Source organism: Thalia democratica, chromosome 2 (assembly GCF_965202585.1).
Source record: "Thalia democratica chromosome 2, ktThaDemo2.hap1.1, whole genome shotgun sequence".
NCBI classification, from domain to species: domain Eukaryota; kingdom Metazoa; phylum Chordata; class Thaliacea; order Salpida; family Salpidae; genus Thalia; species Thalia democratica.
Genome location: NC_139166.1, coordinates 25790164 through 25810626, shown reverse-complemented (window position 1 = coordinate 25810626; position 20463 = coordinate 25790164). Strand labels below are relative to the sequence as shown.

Here is a 20463-nt window from a genome sequence, read left to right as displayed (position 1 = left end):
ATAAAACAGTTTCATTGAGCTCATGGCATTCACTTTTTATACATTAGGTTAGTTGGGACTGTTAGAAAAGTTCATTTTTTTCAAAAGATCTCACTACAATATTTTTTTTTACTTTTAAGATGTATTAATGAGTTTTAATATTTTTTAATAATTTTATTAACAACATTTTCAAACTTAAGTACAATTGGTTTTAAAATTATAAGAATTTTTAATAATTACCTGAAAATCAATCTTTAATTTTAGCTTTAAAATAATTTAAAGTTATTGTAGTTTTGCTTAACAAATACATAATATACAAATACAATCTTAAAAGTTATTATCTTGTTTACCCTTTAAATAACTAATTAACTTTTTATGTACATATATGGCTTGTGTAAAACATATTATCTATTTAGACTAAACACATTACGCAAAAAATACTATATTTAGCCTAAATTTATGGTTAAAAAATACATCAAGTGTTATGTAATTCAGTTTGAAATTATTGCAACATCATGCTAGGTAATTACTTATTTATTTGTTTCAGGTGTGCATCACTATTTTATAGTCTCTCTATTAAGGAAGTAAACACTTGTATGGTTTTTGTAAAAGTATCATCAGCATACAATGATAAAACTTCATTTTACAGGCAATTAAAAAACATTTAAACTATCATGTCACAAAATGAAAACTTTGAAAAGTTGTTTATTGCCTTAGTAAACTGTTTTGTCTTTATAATATCTGGTTATGTGGTTGGAAGGCTAAACCTCATAACATCCAATCAAGCAAAAGGAATAAGTAAACTTACAGGTTTCTTAATTTATATAATTAACTATATAAATATTCTAATGAATAAAAATATTTATAAAGTTTATTTACTGATTATTATTAGGCATTTTTTAAAAGTTAAATTTTTGCATTTTAAAAGTTAAAATTTTAATGTTAAATGTTTGTTATATTTTTACATCTGATTAAAAAAACATTTAAGTTGCAATTTATTTTTATTCTATTGTTCTTACTAGTTGTTAACAGTATTGAGTCCTGTAAAAGCTTTTGCTTTTAAGTTAACATTCAAGCATGTTATAATTAAACTTATAATTAATTTATTAAAATATAGTTACAACCTTGTTTTTAAATGAAGTGTTTTGTATATTATTTTAAATTGTAGTTTGTTATACAACTATATAAAGTTTTTATGAATCAGTTAATGTAAGTTTTTATAATAAAAGTTTTATGATGAGTATTTAATTTAAAAAGTTGATGTGTTTTACTTTGGTTTTAAACAATTAATCATTTTTATAATATTTTAAAGTTATGTATAAATTTTCAAGTTTAATTTAGAACAATTTGTTTCTTTTACATGATAAAATTAACTTATATACTTTTAAGCTTCACCATAAGGCTTATAGTTTAAAAATTTGGTAATGTGTTTATAAAATAAAATACAAAATTTAAGTGTTAGATTTTAATTTAAAGTAGGTAAAAGCAAAACACGCAAATCAAAAAGTTTTCACATTGCTTGTTAACACATTGCTTGATGAAATAGACTGTTTTTAAAACACAAATGTATGAACATTTTCCAAGGCACATGCTTCTGTTTAAGAACAGAGTTTTCAAGTTTTTATCACACGCCATAAACAGACATTCTAAAAAATAAACTTTAACTGAATCAAAAATCAGTTTACAATCTGATTGATTTACCAAATTTACCACAACTTAAAAAAAACACCTTTGAAACTGTGTGTAAAAATAACTATGGTATTTCAAGTACAAACATTTCCACAGGCTACATTGCCCTGCCCATGCTGCTGTTCAAGAACATGGTCGAGCTGGACTTCAGCATGGTCACCTGGTCCTTGTTGCTAGCCGTGTTCGTGGGCAAGACCTGCGTCTTCTTCATGGTGTTCGTGCTGTCTCTGGTCATCGGCAGGGGGGATCTGGGCAGAGCCGGTTTGTACGGCATGTTCTCAACGCAGTCCAACGATTTCGCGATGGGCTACCCAATAAGTTGGTGTATACTTTTTATAAAATTTTAATAATTTTTTTTAACAACAGTTGTTTTGTATTGTTGATAGGTTTTTTGAAGATTTGTTTAAAAAATATTTTGCAATGGGGTATCAAACAAATTTGTTTGGTACAGTTTTTATAAAATGATGATATTTTTATTCAATTGTCAAAAATTTGTTTTTTATTGGTAGTAAGTTTTATGGTTTATAAATAAATATATTGCTATGGGGGTGTTCTATAAGTTAGTTTTGTGAAAATTAAAAAAAAAGTAATAAAAGTTCTAAACTTCTAACATTACTGTCAATAATAGCTAGTTGTTTCAAAGTTTTTATTACAACTTTGATAGCTGTTTTATCCATCTGCATTTTTAGATAAAATACTTAAAATACTTACCTTTGAAATGGTATACTTTATTATATAATTTGATATTAACTTTAAAATGTTTTTAAAATCTTATTTGTTTTATTAAGATGAGGTGTAAAATTTTTTTAAGTTTATAACTATTGTAATACTTATTTCATATAAATGTAAACCCTTCCAAAACATAATGATTTCATTTCAGTAATTTGGCTGAATGATTTTGAGGTTATTCTATTTAAATCTAAAAAATGTTTCAATGCTTTGTTAATGTCTTAAATAATTGAAAAAAATCATCAAACCAGTTTCGAGTAATCTAAGTTAGCAACTTTAATAACTTTTATTACAATGTAAATAACATTAGTTAATTTTTCACTGATTTAATAAATGGTTGTTAATTTTTTTTAAGTGTAAGCGAAGTTTAGGTAAACTTAAAATGATAACTTTAATGTAATCAAGCTTACATTTACTTAAAGTTTGAAAAAGATTTATTGATCTAAAATAATTTATATAAAGATTACAATTTGTATATATACTTTTTTGTGCCTTTAGTAAATTAAGTTATTTGATTTGTTTAGTTTCGTGAAGCTTTAGTACCTAAAAAAAGCTTATCAAGTTAACAAAGTATATCTGAAGAAAATTAATCTGAATTATCTGAAGCAATTAATTGTAGTGTGTACTATACTTTTTATAGTAGTTTGTAAATTTTGTAAAGCAAAAAATATTCAATAATGTACATACAGTTATACATTCTAGTAATGATAAACATCATTTTATTCATTTACAGTGCAGGTGTTATATTCTGGGAGCTACCCAGAGCTCCTTCAGTACATTTACCTCCTTGCCCCAATTCAACTTTGCATCCTCAATCCTATTGGCTTTGCATTTCTTGAAATCGATCAACTGTACAAGTTAGTTTTCATTCAAGTAATTTTGATGATAATAAGCTGTTTTTTTTTCATTCAAACTAAACTAAATATATTGATGTATAGATAATTATTCTTTATGAATTTAATTGTGTTAAGTTTAAAGCAATAGAACAATATCAGACATTTGTTAAAATCAACCAACTGTAGAAGTTTGTTTCATTGAAAAAGTTTAAATCTTGCAAAAAAGGAGTTTGTAAAACAATTTAATAAAAATAAAATAAACTTAATCAATATCTGTGTTTTTGAAACTTATTTTAATAGTGCCCACTTAGAATGAACTTTGAAAAAATAACTTCATTTATTAGATTTCCCTTTTCACTAGTCAATTATCAATAACTTCTACTAGATAACTTTTTGCCACCTTATATGTAATTTGCCCCTTGGTATCCAAATAATTCCCAATGTTACAATCAGAGTTTTAAGGTTTTTGAAAATGTAAGGGAATATACTACGTAAGATACATTACATAATGAAATATCAAACAAAGTTGTTCTAGACATACTTTATTTGTGACCACAGTAAAGTTTTACTAAATAACTTGTAAACAAACATTTTTGTTTTGTTTGTAATGTTTACTCAAGTTACTACGCTTATATAAACAAACAAAAATTACTAGTTTCCTAAAAAGTTGTAACACTGTTATTATATAAGTTTCACACTAGGTCAGCATTTTACCCAGTCATATTTAAGCATTATGTGTAATTATATCTGTAGTAAAATCTTAATAGAAGTAATAATTAGTTGTATCCACTAAAAAGAAGTACCACAAAGAGTAAAGTACACTTAGGATCACTGATACGTTTATCTGAGCTCATTAATTTTTTTTAATTGAGCAGGGTTATATAATATAAAGTGATTGAATATTAGTACTAACTTAGGAAAACTTCTTGAGTCAGTGTGGCAGCCTTTGTCCAGAACTTTTGTATACCTAAAAACAGTTTTTAATTTTTTTAACTACTTAATTCTAATAAAGTATATATTTAGCACAAAATTATATAATAAAAAATGGGTCTGGAAAAGTTTACTGAGTGTGTGGGTGTAGAAGAAAAACAATGTTTTTATTTACAAACAAAACCAAATTTTGATGTTGTTATTGTTAATCAAATATTGTTGTTTGGTTTGTAATGTTTTATTAGACTACTACGCTTAATTAAATAAATAAAAGTTTATAAGTTTCCTAGAATGGTGTAGGTTGTAATTATATAAATTTTTGTGTTATGTAAGTTTTTATACTGATCTGTAAATTTTTTTAACTTAACAATTAAAATAAAAAAAGCTGTTTTTCTGATCAAAAATTTAGACTTTTAAAATAGTAGTTTTAAACTTTTTATTATTACATATTTTATAGTTTTAAAGTTTATTTTTCAGGTGTAGTAAAAAATATATTTTGAATATAACTAAAGTATTAAAATTAATGTTACTATATTAACAATTTACCATTACCAATTCAAAATTATGTATGTGTAATTTTAAAACTACTTTTTACAGTCTAGGTTTTTATATGTATGCCATTATAATTTCAAATACTATTACAAATAAGAATTTAAAGTGATAAAAATTTAATTATTCTTACTACTTAAACTTTTTTACGTACTATTTTGATAGATTTTTTTTTATATTGTTGGTTAGCTTTGATACAAGTAGTTTTTGTATAAAGAACATAAGTAAAGTTTTGTGAGACCGTTCATGCAATAAATTATTTTCAAATTAAAATTAATACTATTTTATTCAAACTCTTAAACAACTTTTTACAATACAAATGTAATTAAAGTGTTTAAGTTTTGATTTTTTTCTAACCTGTATAAATTTAAATGAAAAATAAGGTTCCACCACAGTATAATTTCGTTTTATGTATGTTAAAAAATGGGTACTTTTCATACTTGTAGTATAAACTTTTACTTAAATTTTTACAGAACTCAAAATACCCAGTCTATAGAAAGCTCTGCTGAAAATTTCTCTCATCAAAGTTAGTTTTTTAACGATTTTTGTTACAACAAATTTATTTGAAATAACAACATTTATATCTTGGTCTTTTTTTACAAATGTAAAAAGTTTAATTTTTTAACAAATATGTATCGTTCTTTTTTTTTTTTAAATAGATACTTACAAATAGTATTTATGATTTATTGAAGGTTCTAATAGACCCGGAGCGTTACATATTCTGAAGAAAGTGTTATTGGGTCTTGTACAAAATCCAGTTGTTTTGATGGTCTTTGTCGGTCTTATCTTTCATTTCATTTTTAAAGGGTTAATGTTTGTTTTACATTCTAAATAAATAAGTTTTATTTTTTGAGAAATATGTTACTTCCGCAAACTATACTAACCTTGCAAAACATTTTCGACCGAAAAAATACATGTTTGTTAGAATTTACACTAATTTACTAGTAAATTTTTTAAACATAGTTAATTAAACTAGATAATCTTTTCTATTGAATTCAAAATTTAAAGTGTACTATATTTTTCTTACAGTTTGCTACTAACACCTAACTTAAGTTAAATCATCTGGGTATTTCAACTAGTCAGCCAGTATTACACTTTTATACAATCTAACTTAACAGCTATTAACCTTTGTTTTTGTTTTAATATCAACAATAGCTTAAATTATGCTTGCTGCATATAATCAATATATTTTATTATCTTTTTTTTTAGTTTACGCAGTCACCTCTCAAAAGAATATTTTTTTTACTTGTTTATATTTATTCGTAAAGTCAGGTGCTACAATAATATATTAAATACATAAACTGTTTTTTATGCAGTTTTAATAACTAAATTTGAATAAAAATCTTCCATCAACAGCACTTCAACAACTTTATATATGTTGTAATTCTTATAGTTTATTATACTTCCCTCCTTTATTTGTATACTTATTTAGTTATAAGTATTTAATTACATCAGCACTCAACAGCGTATTAGCAACACTAACATATTCTAAGTTTCTTATAGAAATCTTATGTTTTTTTTTATTAATTTTAAACAGTAACCTCCCATCAGCACTCAACAGCATTACATTTTATTGTTATGATTGTTTATTAATTTCACACAGAAAGAATATTTTTTTTACTTGTTTATATTTATTCGTAAAGTCAGGTGCTACAATAATATATTAAATACATAAACTGTTTTTTATGCAGTTTTAATAACTAAATTTGAATAAAAATCTTCCATCAACAGCACTTCAACAACTTTATATATGTTGTAATTCTTATAGTTTATTATACTTCCCTCCTTTATTTGTATACTTATTTAGTTATAAGTATTTAATTACATCAGCACTCAACAGCGTATTAGCAACACTAACATATTCTAAGTTTCTTATAGAAATCTTATGTTTTTTTTTATTAATTTTAAACAGTAACCTCCCATCAGCACTCAACAGCATTACATTTTATTGTTATGATTGTTTATTAATTTCACACAGAAACCTACCATCAGCCCTTTCAAGCATACCAACAACATTATTAATACTATTACAGTTATTATCTACCACTTATTTACTAACTAAACTACGTTATACTTGTGTTAATATCCCTTATACTAATCTTATATTTATTAAATATTCATACAGCATCCTACCAGCCGCACTCAACAGCATATCAACAACTTTGTATATATCATTTTCATTATTTTACTATTTATTCATTTATTCTCACAGTACCCTACCATCAGCACTAAATAGCATACCAAGAACAATATACTCGAATCAATATTATTACGATTACTAAACTGTTTAACCCTAGTTTAACACAGTAACCTACCATTTGCTCTTTCAAAACTACTGTTTTGTATTAACTTGCATTTATTACCGTTGTGTATGCTGATATACTTATTTCATACAGCAGTCTTCCAGCTGCACTTAACAGCATATCAACAACACTGTGTATACAGTTTTAGTTATTTTACTATATATTACTAATATTCACAGAAACCTTCCATCTGCACTTTTAAGCATATCAACAGCATTGTACTAGTATTAATACTTATTATATTAATTTTATATTTATTCACTAAATTTTCACAGTACACTTCCATCAGCACTCAACAGCATATCAACAACGTTATACTTATATCAATATTTCTTAAATTCATTTCAAACAGAAATTATATGAAAATAAAATAACTAAATTTATTTCAAACAGCATCCTACCAGCTGCACTCAACAACATATCAACAACGTTATACTTATATCAATATTTCTTAAATTCATTTCAAACAGAAATTATATTAAAATAAAATAACTAAATTTATTTCAAACAGCGTGCTCCCAGCCGCACTCAACAACATATCAACAACGTTATACTTATATCAATATTTCTTAAATTCATTTCAAACAGAAATTATATTAAAATAAAATAACTAAATTTATTTCAAACAGCGTGCTCCCAGCCGCACTCAACAGCATATCAACAACTGCTAGTGACGCGTTCGCTGCGTGCGCGTTGTTCTACCTGGGCACGACCATGGTCGGAAACATATCAAGCCAGAAGGGGCCCGGACTGTTCACCATAGTGGGACTCGTTGCCGCTAAAATGTTTTTGAATTTTATATGAATTATGATACATAGTTTGAGTTTTGTTAGATAAAACTATGTGTCCATTACACTAAAAAGCAGTTTAAGCCTTTTAGCTAAACGTAGAAACTTTATAATCTAATTTTATTTTAGTTCTGAATTTAAAGGTAGCTGAAATACAGTAAGATCTGTTTTATTTATTAAAATAAATTCTGCAACAGAGTTATGCTGCCTATAATTTTAATATTGTAATTTTTTAGCACAAATGTGATAAATCTGGTTTTGTATGCACCATAAAAATTACTTATACAGCAGACTAGTACTTTCCTTTGTCATAAATCCAATAATTTTTTATGTCTACTGAATAAGAAAAATTCTATTTACCACAGACTTATACTGCCGATACTAGCAAGAAACTTTATGTTTCTCTTCGGCAGTGAGGACTTGGTGCAGCCAGGTATGAATGTAACAGCAAACACAACAGATGAGGCAGACTACATAAACGTGTTGGCCGATTTCACATACTTGTACGGTACAATACCTTCTGCACCAACAGTCATCATATTCGCTTCACAGTATAATAAAGAAGTTGACAGGGTTCGTTTTTTGTTTTTTAAGTTATTTAAAATAACGAAGATTTTCAATAAAAATAGATAAATTTCGTTTTATAATATGTAAAAAATCGTTTGTAGCTATATTTTACCAAAAAAATATCTACATGGCTTGAAAAAAATAAGTCAAGTTTATATTTTTTTTATAATTTTTGTTTGTTTGTAAATTTTGATTTTTGTTTTGATTACTTTTCTAAGTAAAATCGTGTTCATTCGAGTCATGCCAACAGTCGGATGTTGACTAGAATATTTTTCTATTGTCTTAACTAAAATGTTGCCAATGTATTTTTGATGAAAACAAAAATAGAACAGTTTTATATTGTACCAGTAACGCTATTGTTAACAATTAAAAAAAAAATCAACCATTTTTTACAGAGGCAAAGTTTTAGATCAAAAATATTAGTTAAATTGTAAAATACATTTTTTCATCAACAGATAATAAAATTAAAGCTAATTCAAAAACATGTTACACATAGATAAATAGTATTTGCAGTACTAAACAAAAAAGTTAACAATCAATATAAATGAAATTTCAAACGAAAGTTTCAAAAAGTTTTGCTTTATTTTTGCAAACAGATTGCAAGTTAGATGGTCATGTGCATTTAACTAAATCAATGTTGATATTTACAAAAATTGCTTTTTCCTTTTAATAACCATGCATTATTTCACGTTTAAAAAGAAACTGACTTTAGAAATAAATGTATGTTTTCTTATAAACAGATGACAACTTAAGTGGCAGTGTGTAATTCAAAATAAAATAATTTTAACTATAAAATGATGATTATTTGCAATGCTACTTAAAAAAATGAAAAACAAAAAATTAAAACATGCTTCTTACACAAAAAAAAAATCTTATAATCATTGCAACTATGTGTTATTAATTCTATTGTTATGTCAAAATACAAATTGACTTGAAAAATAAATAATTATTTTCAGATGGCAACTGCAATGGTAGTATGTACTGCGTTGTCGGCACCAATAATATAAAATGAGCTAACAAATGTAAAATAAATATAAATTGATAAAAAAATAATTTTATTCAGATGGCAACCTCAATGGTGGTATGTACAGCACTATCGGCACCAATCATGTACATATCAGCATGGTCACTCACTTACTAATAATAACAAAATAATTATTCAGATGGCAACCTCTATGGTGGTATGTACAGCACTATCGGCACCAATCATGTACATTTCAGCCTGGTCACTCACTTACTCGCAAGCCACTATGCAGTACTTTCAAGAAATCATCATTGAAACATACACCGATGTCTCATACGTGGCTGTTTTTTGTAGTGTGAGTTTTTTCATAATAGAGGTATTATATTAGTTATCTTAACTTGAAACTTACACTAATGTATCCTTGTGTAAGTATTATTCAGGTGAATATTTTTCTTTAATATATTAAAACATATCAACTATAACAGTGTATTTTTAACTATATAAGTAGTTTTTTAATATATCCAACATAAATTGATGTATTCTAGTACTACGTTTTCTATAGTCTGAGTTTCTTTAAATATAAGTATTGTAAATAGTATTTTAATGAAAGTGCTATTTTTTATGTTAAACTGAAACTTTCACTGATGTGTCATATGTTGCTGATTTCTGTAGTGTAAGTTTTTTTTTAATATATGTTTTTTTACTAAATACTATCATAATAGGTTTAAACGCGCTTTCATGTATCCTATACATATATTTTTTGTAATGTGAGTAGTTTTTTGTTAAAAGTTAAATAATTTTTATGTTCAATTAAAACTTACACTAATTTATCCTTGTGTTCATATTAATCGTCTTATATTTAAATGTTTTATATTATATTCAAACTTACACCAATGTTTCGCATGCTATTGTTTTCTGTAGTGTGAGTAGTGTTCTCAGATAAATAGTTATATTAATATTATTTTTACACTAAATCGAAAAGTACACAGATGTGTCTGTGTCCTGTAATGTGAATTATTTTGAAAAAGATTTTGATAAATATACTTTTGGTCATGTTTGTGTTGAAAATTAAAATTGTTTTAGTATTCTGAAGTATTTTTACATTTCGCTTCAGCAACCTTCAAGTGTAGTGTTTCAAGATATAGGGATTAACTTTAGAACTTAGTTACAACATATCTTTGTAAGTTGTAGTAAAATATGTTCATAATAATACACAACTGTTCTTCAAAATGCTTACAACTGTTTTAACACTTTAAGCGTATCCTGACTTTGTTTGATTAAATTTGAAGAATAATTGCTTATTTTAATAATAAGTTTTTCTCTCAGTGTTTTGCATAAAGAACTTTGACATTTATCAAAAAAATGTTTTTTAATATATACATAATTTATACGCCTTGTCTATGTTTTTATACCTTGTATTACACATATCTTAAAAGTTATACAATTTTTTTTTGCATCACATGCAGTATATTTAGTGCTTTTATAAAAATTGCGCCTTAATTAGCAATAAAATTTATTATATAATTTGTTTACTAAAACTAGGTATTGTTTTAGTTATGCCTAGAAAGTCTTGTTTTGATATTTTAACAAATATTTGTTTAAATGATTAGGTTAGTAGTAAAATAACTGCAAACATAATAACAATAATGGAAATTTTCAAGGTAAACATAGTTAAAACATTTACTACTTATATAAACAAAACAAATTTAAATAGGAAACAATTGTTGCCACCTTCTAAAAAGTTATTTTTTTTAGTTTTAAATACTTCTAAAAGCTTAAAATACACGACCTACAATGACTTTAAGATTAAAGATAGTTTCACTGTAAGTATAGTTTGTTTTAAATTTCATTTTTAGCCTTCATGCTGGTTTAACTTTGAAAACAAAAATTATATACAATTCAAAAGCTTTTCATTTATATCTTAATATTATAAAACTTTTACATAAAAATAGACTTGTGTTAATTATAGATTGTATTTTTTTCGTGTTAAATATATAGACTATATAACTATTCCACTATTACTTAGCTTAAATTTTTCTATAAATAATTATGATAAGCAGTTGGTATTGTTGTTTTGGTTAGGAGTTTAACAAATAGAAAAAAATTAAAGATTTATTTTGATGCTTTGTTCAAAAACTATTTTTGACACTTTAAACAAAATGACCCATCTATTGTATTTTAACTTAGTACTAGCAGACTAGTATATAGTTAAAAGTTATTTTAACCACAAGTATGTTTAATAGTTGTTCAGTTATTTTTATACTTTGTAATTTTAGAGGAAAACTTATTTCATTCTGATTTAAACATTTTATTCAGCAAAGTTTATCAAATCATTAAGTTTTCGATTTGTTTTATAAATTTTAAAGTTACTTTCTTCGTTATTACGAAGTTATAGGTGTATAAACTGCATTTTATCTTAAATCAAATCTCACCATAAATTTAAATAGAAAAAGTTTATATAATATTTAAACTTTTTTTTGTAACTGTTCATCCAAATTATTTTATACTTTATTAGTTAGTTAAAAGTAATTTTGTTGTAAGAAAATATCTTTATTTGAAATAAAACAAGTTATTATTTTCTATCCAATAAATTCTTTTTTTGAGAAAAATCATAATCTTTTTAATACAGATTTGGTGTGTGTTTGTACTGATTGCCAGTAAAAAAGTCACCAGAATTCCTCACATAATCACCACAATTCTTGCTATTGCTATGGTTAGTTTTATTATATTAATTATTTTCATTTTTTATTAATACATGATTAATATTTAGTTATTAAGGCAAAGATATTTTTTGATATAACCTGACAAGTAAATGTTGATAACTTTTTAGTTTTTAAAATTTAACTCCAATAAAAAAACTTAAAGCTCTAAAGTGCGAAGATATTTTTTCAAGCTCTAATAATTATCTATGTTATTTTAAAGAGGTTTTTTTTTAATATTTAAGTTTCTAATGCTTTAGTATTATATTTCTAGCTTAAGAAATTTTTAAGTTGTAGTCTTTTTAGTTATTTACTATAATGATTCAGTATTTAAATAACAAAAAATATTTAGTAAAGTTAACAAAAAATGTTTAGTAAAGTTGTTTTTTTAGTTGAAAAATTTACTTCAGTTGGTATGTTTGAATTATAACCTTTGTTATAAACAAACAACAATTTTCTAAAAAAAAATAAACATCTCACTAACAATAAAGTCAGTTTTTTTATTGTAATCTAATCACTGTTTGATAACTAAGAATTTCATATTTTTTATTGTTATAAAAGTATTAAACTTCAAATTTAACTGTAAGTAAGCCGCTTACTTAGATATATTAACATTTTTTGCAGGCTTGGACGTCGTTGATGTTTGTGATCATGATAAAGACTATGGAATCAATTGAAAATAAATATGTTGGAGTTAGTTTGTTTTAAAGATTAAAGTAAACTTTTGAATCTTTTTTAAGAATGCTTATTTTATTTTAAACTAGAACAAAAAAGTATAAGTTGTGACTAAGTTTACTTTTTTAATCTTAGTTAGCTAGTTTTTTAAAAATCTAAATGAAAGTTAAAGTTTTTGTGAAGTTAAATTTATATTGTTTTAGTAATTTTATTACTCTAAAACAAATCACAAATTTATTCACATTTTTTTTTTAGTCATAAGAAGTATGGTATATAAAATATTATTAACTTATATATCTAAAATAAAGTTAAAGAGTAATTACTGAACAGATATATACGTACCGAAGAAAATAGTTGAATACATTTGTGTAATTTAAAATAAAATATTTTTAAACTGTGTTAGCAAAATTAATGGTAACTTTTTGGTAGAAAGCGATCTTATTAGTTGTCAAAAATAAATAAATTTAATGACATTGACGTAATACGGTAAATGATTTTAACCTTTTCCAATTAATTATTAAATATTTTAAAATATATCTAGCTAAGTGAAAGTGATTTTATAAAATTTTAATAAAAGCTTTTTAAAAAGGTTTTGTACGTAAACTTGATTTATCATAATTCACAATTGTTTTGAATATTCATAATCAATTGACTTATAAAGTATTGGATTAATTTTTATTTGACAAATTTTCTTTTAAAAATATAACTTAAACTATTCTTCACACTAGTATATTAAAATTTATATTTAAAAACTTTTTAAACTTCAACTATTTTTAGTGGGTTGAAGTAAGTAAGTTGAAAATCATTTAAATTTATGAAACAGTTCAATAAGTCTTAAATATAAAAATTGTTTTAATTTTATTTTTATTTAAATTTAAGTTTATCAAAAAAGTATGTTGTAAAATGTTTAGGTTACAAAAAAATCATTGAGTTTTTCTTAAATTTGGCTTTTTTAAACGTTTTGTAGAAAAAGTGTAAAATCTTATAATTTACCTGTATTAGCACATTGTTGAAAAAAAACAATAAAAAAACAGTTTCCATCTACACCGTCAAAGATTAAGTCAATTTTTTTTAAGTAAATATTTTACAATTATAAAACTTACTTAATTTTATCTCTTAAAACTGTTTAGTTTATAACTAGTTCTGTTAGAATATATTTAAGTTTTGTTTAAATTTATAGCTGAATTTTTAACTGACTTTAATTTCCTCCTACGTAAAATAAGATTATAGATAACAGTAGTTTAAAGTTTAGTATATATAAGTGTGTATTTTTAGTTTGTATAAAAAGTCTAGATAAACTAGAAAACTTAATGATTGATAGATAAGTTTTTTCTTTTATCTATTTAAAACTTGTAATTATATTAAAGTTATATTTATTTAAACAGAAGTTTCTGTTTTTCCTCACATACTTCGGCATAACTACAACGAGGTTTATTACTGCATCACTGGCTATCTGCTTGCTAATGTTAGAGTATAAAGGAAAAGAATATACCAGGTTTAATGGTGTTTTAAAAAGTTGTACTTTTACTACAAATCACTTTTATTTCAATAATTTAGCTGCTATATGCCACAAAGTAGGTATTAAAAAAATTAGTGCTGTTTTGAAGTATATTGGTACTTAATATATAGTTAAGAAAATTACTTTTCTAAAGTGTATGTTAGAAACTTTGCTATAAAAGTGTGTGTAAAATTATACTTAAATGGCAATATTTTTAGGTAAAAACTAATTAGACATTGTATTTATATTCACCAGTTTAAATCAGAGAATTTTTAAAATAGTTCTATGTTTAAAAGTTTACTTTTAACTAAATAAATTATTATACTCTCTATTTGAAATACCCTAGAAAATAAAATGTTATTGTTATTATCAACAGAAAATATATGAATCACATGTTTTTGGTACCTTATATATAGTTACAACATAAGCAATTTGTACTATTTATTTTAAAATAACTATCAACAGAAAATACATGTTATTAGTATCAAAGTTGCTACAATAAATAAATAAAGTTATTTCTAATATTTTAATAAAATTTTCGACAGGAAATGCATGAAATACCTATTGTTGGTACCAGTGTTGCTAGGGACATTATGGGGGGTCATAACAACAGTAACTGGGGACCATCTTATTTGCACCCTCGTTTGCAAACAGAGAGACAACCCTGATGTTATTGTTGTGAGTTGAAAATAGATATTTTATTATTTTTTGTTTAAAATAGTGTAAGTAAATCCATATTGTTTTTATTCTAAGGTTTTATTGTAGTAAAAAAATATTTTTATTGTAGTTTCCTATATAAAACTAACAAATTACATTGATTTTCAATATAAGTATGCAGGTTAAGTTTTTTTAATTTAACAATGATAAATTTAAGTAATTTTTATTAAGTTTTTAAGTTTCCAGTTTACTTAAAACACTTTCATAACAAATTATTTCTACACACAGTTCATAATGTCCTGTGTGATGTTGATTTTATCATTCGCAGTTGTTTGTGTATGTCTGCTTATTTTGTTCAGAAAGAAAAGGGAATCTAAGTCTTCACAAGTTTCTCCTACTTGTTAGTTATATATTTTAAACACTTTTTTTTGACATATATGGAAATAATGTCCTGGATACTCAGATTTTTCTTACCTAGTTGCAACAGCTATATTTTTTTCAATAATTTTTTTTAAGAATGTAGACAATTCTAAGAGTTTTAAAGTTCGGTTGAAAGAGTATATTTATTTTTTTACAGAAGTACTCTAAACTGTTACACATTCAACTATAAATTTTCCATTAAAAAATATAAACAAAAATAACCAAACAGCTGAAGAAAGCGACGACTCGCGGCCTCTCTTCGAAAACGATGACGTAATCAACAGTGACGTCACAAACCACCAGTTCACCAGGCACGTGTGCCTGTTGCTGTGTTTGATGATGTCAATGCTGGTGGTGAGTAGTAGAAATGGAAAATTAATATTTGAATAAATAAATAGTAAACTACTTTAATGATCAATGAATGTCAACTATTCTAGAAAATATTTTTTTGACTTTGTCATGTTTTTTTCAATATTAAAGAGTTTTTCTTTTAAATATACCTCATGATTTTTTTCTATATTTTGAGAAGATGTTTTGCTGAACTTAAAAATGAAAAATTTTAGGAAAGATTTCTTGTTTCAGTATTAAGATACTTAAATGACTTTATTTTACTTCCAAGAATTTTGAGGTTTAAGTTTTAATTCGAAAAAAATAACATACCTTTTAAATTATATAGTTATTTTAAACAATTAAAAAATTTTCTATATACTTACAGAAATTATTTAACTAAATAACAAACAATAATGAAAACTCTTAATATAACTGCAAATACTGTTGTGGCATAAGACTACTAAAATAACTAAGAGGATTGTCTATTGTTTTAGTACTTTTGAAATTATTTATAATTTTACATGCAACAGGGAATACATCACAGATTTTGAACTTTAAATCTTAATAGAACTTACATTTTCAAATCCTTAAAAGTTAAAAATAAAACAAAACATTTAGTTATCCAAATATTTATTGCATAGAGTAGTGTAACTGTCAAGGGAAGTTAACGGATCATTTAAAACTAATTATTACACGCCATTTACAAAAAATATTTAAATGTACTAAATAGATCGATTTGTTATTGTGTTACTATCCTGGCAGAATAGATCATTTAAAACGGGTTTATACACAGAAAAGTTTTCACATGTTTTTTTTTTCATCTTTCAACAGGGAATAGTACTACTGTCGTGGCAAATAAACAGATCGTTCAAAACCGGTTCGTACACTGAGCTCACATTCCTGGATTCGGTTCTTTCTGTCGGTCAGTCGATATTCATGTTCTTCATCTTCGGATTTGACAACGAGTTGATTGTTGATCCCATCAAAAACTTGTTAGTTTGTTCAATATAAGTTTTTTATAATTTTAGTACATTTTACACTGAGAATAATTGACAAATCATAATTTTTAATATAACTGTGATTTTTTAACAACTATTTACCAATCAGAAAATTATAAGCTTGTTTTTGTATTTTAATTAATTCTATGCATGTGTTATTTGTAGTAACAAAGCTGTTTTTTTTATTTTTTTGTAAAAATGCTGGTAAACCTCAATTTGAAGAGTTACTGTAGTTTTCCTTTTATTATTTACAAGCTAATTATAGTTGTTTTTATACTTCTTTATTACAAATGAGGTTAAATAAGTTTGTTTTTTTAGTTTTAGAACCTTGTTTTAAGTTAACCTATTCTAGTTATATTAAAATGTGTTTTGATAAACATATAAATTTTAATTTAACTGGTACAAATATAGGTAGAGTAAGTTACTACTTGCATTGTCAACAATTTAAGTTATTTGAACACTTATTATGTTAAGAACATTCATGTAAATTATAACTTGAATTTATAATTTATAACTTATCTGTAGTTAAAAAATTAACATTTTAAACTAAATTAGATTGTTTTTTTAGTTTCCGGAAAATAACTGGAAAAGACAACGGAATATGCCTGCCAAATTTTGAAGATCTTGATCATAAAACTTTAGATAATTGCAAGAATTTTGTTAAGTATCACTTGGCAGATTGCAAAAGCAGTATAGAAACTACAAAAAGGTAACAAATTCTGTTCAAAAAATATTTTTATAGTCTATTAAAGTTTATTGTAACTTTTATTTAATAGTTATTTGGATAAAATAATCGACTGGTTTAAAAGTACTTACAACTTTTTATTGCACATTCAAGTTCAAAAATAAATAATAAAAAACAACTGAAAAAAAAACTGTTTTTGCTAGATTTGAGTTTTATAAACGATATATAAAGCTTTTCTAAAAGTTATCAAAATGAATCTTTTATGATAACTAAATAATGCATTTAAATTAGCGTTTTTTCTGAGCTGTTTTTTATTTATAAAATGCATGGTATTGTATTATTTTCTTATATATTCTTTATAGTTTTTTATTTAGTTTTATTTTTTTTTAGAATAAGCTTAAGAAGTTTTGAAAAAAGCTTTACCGGTGAATCATTGGTTAATTATTTGATTGAAAAAAACATATCAACTGATAAAACCGAAGCTATTTCTTATGGCGAAGATTTATTACAAGGTAAAAAAATATTTTTTATACGGTTTGTTATTAAAATATTATACCATATCAAATAAAATTTTAATTTTTTTGACTTGTATCTTTTTTTAGGTCGAGTTATTAGGCCTGTTAAAAATAAGTGCCATTTTCAAGATTCGGAAACAAGGTACAAGTTTAATGAAAAGAAACAAGATTTACATAGTGAGTTTTAGTAGACTGTATATTATATACTGTTTTACAAATTTTTTGAGATAATTTTCTATAAATCGATTATGAGTTTGTCAAATCAATTTTATCAGTTTATGGTAAGATTTAAACTACTGCCTCTAATATTTCCCACAAAGTAAAGTAAAAAAGATTTAACTGTAAAACAACTATAATTTAGTATAATATTTAACTATCTATACTAACTATTAAAAAACATGTTACTTTATTTTTTGTCAAATAAAAAAGTATTTAAACAAGTATATAAATTACGTTTAGGATTCAACTAAATTTCTTTAATGGCATAAAAATTAACTTGTTTCAATTTAATTTATTTTGTGATTTGATTAGTTGTTAACAAGTTCAATTACTATTTAAAAGTAACTTTGAAATAGCTGAAAAGTATACATATGTTATTGTTTTTTTACACTTTTTAATGCTGAAGTATTTAGTTAAATGCTCAATTTTGTTCAATAATTAAAAGTACTAACTTTTTTTTTGTATAATCAGTTTGAATGTGAGAATTTGTCTATTTTTTTTTATTTTTTTTTGGCTAATATTTTGTAAAATTTATAAAATAATAAAACATCCCAGATTCGGGCTCTCACGAAAATTTAGACAGATTCGAGTTCGAAACTTTTATGAGAACTTCCTCTATTGATTCAACTCACCTGATGTTAGTTTATTATTTAATTATTATGAACAGAAAGTTTAATATTTTTATTTATACTAATATCAGTAATTTTAGAACTTTACTTTGGGTCTAGTTTATTGTGAATAATTTCAGTTTTAAAATGCTAATCTTGCTCATCTGTAAAAAATTGTTAAATTGATAACTAGTTGGTAATGTGTTTCGTTCAGTACACTTGCGTTAATGTCGTTTTTTGGGAATAGTTAACAAAGTTTTCTTTATTTTTTTATTTAACATACTTAACCAATTAAAACAAAACTTTTCATACACTTCATAGTATACTTAGTATATAAGTTGTAAATTTTATATCTGTCTTTTTCAATACAGAGGTCCTTCATAAAAATTCCTCAGTATTTTTGAATTGTTTTGAAATTTTAAGAGTTTGTTAGTTATATTGCTGTATGATATATACGATTTAAATAAGACATTTGTTTGTAAATACCAGGATTTCTTGTTTAAATACGCATTTTTTTCACACTTTTATTTTCATTAGCTTGAAAAAGTAGAGGTCCTCTAAAACTTAACATGTAACTTGAAAAAACTATTGACTATGATACAACTAATCGAAAATGTGTTTCATACGTACAGAACATATTGCTTTCTTAACTATAAAAAATTAGTATGTAAAATTAAATTTAAGGCATACTAACTAATATTTAAAAAAATAAGTTTCTTTGATTCTAAGCAGCTATCTATCAAAAAATAGTATTTATAGTAGACATTATTTAAAAACAAAATTAGAGGGTTTAAAAAGTTCTAGTTAAATATAAGAAAATAAATTTACAGATCAGAAACGGCTGGAAATGCTACGAAAATCATCAGTTTTAATTTTATTTTTGCGATACTTTTTTATAAATTTAACTTAAAATCACTGTAAAAATATAAATTTGCACTGGAAGATATATTTTCAGCCTTATTTGTATTTAGTCAAATTGTTAATCTATTTGCTTTACATGAGCTTTTAATGCCTTACACTTGCTTAATTTGTTTTTTTTTTATATTTGTTTCTTTGAATTTTTTCAATTTATTTTTATAATCATAGGTTTTATTTTGTTGTTTGTTATTAATAAACTTCAAAAGTTTAAAAAAAAGTGTCTAACTATTTTATAAAAAAAAAAAAAAAGTTCTTTTTTATGTATTTCTTTAGGACTTTGACTGTTTAAATACTTTCTTTTTTTTTTTCTTATATAATGGCATAACTATTTTCTAGGCCTAATTTAAAATTTTAGTTTAACTATTTTTTTAACTTAAATTTATTTAATTTAATGTAAAGTAAAAATAATATATATGTTTATAAACTATAGCATAGTTTCAGTTTTGTGATCATAATATTCAGCAGCCCATTAAAAGTTATTTTTACAGAAGTCCTAAAATGTTATGCATTGAAATGTTTTGCCAATAGCTTATAATTAGACGTTTGTTTCAACATTTTTTTACGAATAATACTTTCCATATACTAAAATACTAAATTTTGGTACATTTTTCAGTAGTGTCTTTCTGAGAACAAGATAATAAACAGTATTATGAAGTTATTCTTTTTGTAAATATTACTATAACTGTTATAATAAAATAGCCTTTTTTGCATCTTTTTTCAAACTAGTAAATATTTTTTATGTATTGAAATGTAGTGTTAAATTTTATGTAAATTTTAAATTTCAACAGTGAAAAATCAAATGGACATTTAGTGAAAAATTGTGCTGAAAACTTGATAAAGATAGCAGACTCTTCAGATGAATAAAGTACCAAAATGTGATCAACTTATTTTATTTTATGCTTTAGAA

General features: G+C 24.2%; 1 protein-coding gene across 1 annotated transcript; it reads left to right on the top strand.

The window, feature by feature from the left end:
* Positions 1–632: 632 nt before the first annotated feature.
* On the top strand, positions 633–20427 carry LOC145829263 (lysosomal cholesterol signaling protein-like). The gene is made up of 20 exons (XM_082937011.1): positions 633–789; positions 1765–1986; positions 3131–3254; positions 5186–5238; positions 5405–5519; positions 7645–7800; positions 8169–8376; positions 9534–9689; positions 11964–12047; positions 12658–12726; positions 14094–14203; positions 14752–14884; positions 15152–15263; positions 15513–15637; positions 16445–16605; positions 17180–17320; positions 17687–17808; positions 17899–17988; positions 18586–18667; positions 20345–20427. The coding sequence occupies exons 1-20, from the start codon at positions 654–656 to the stop codon at positions 20418–20420; spliced, it is 2475 nt and encodes an 824-aa protein (XP_082793137.1). The 5' UTR covers positions 633–653; the 3' UTR covers positions 20421–20427.
* The last annotated feature ends 36 nt before the right edge of the window (positions 20428–20463 follow it).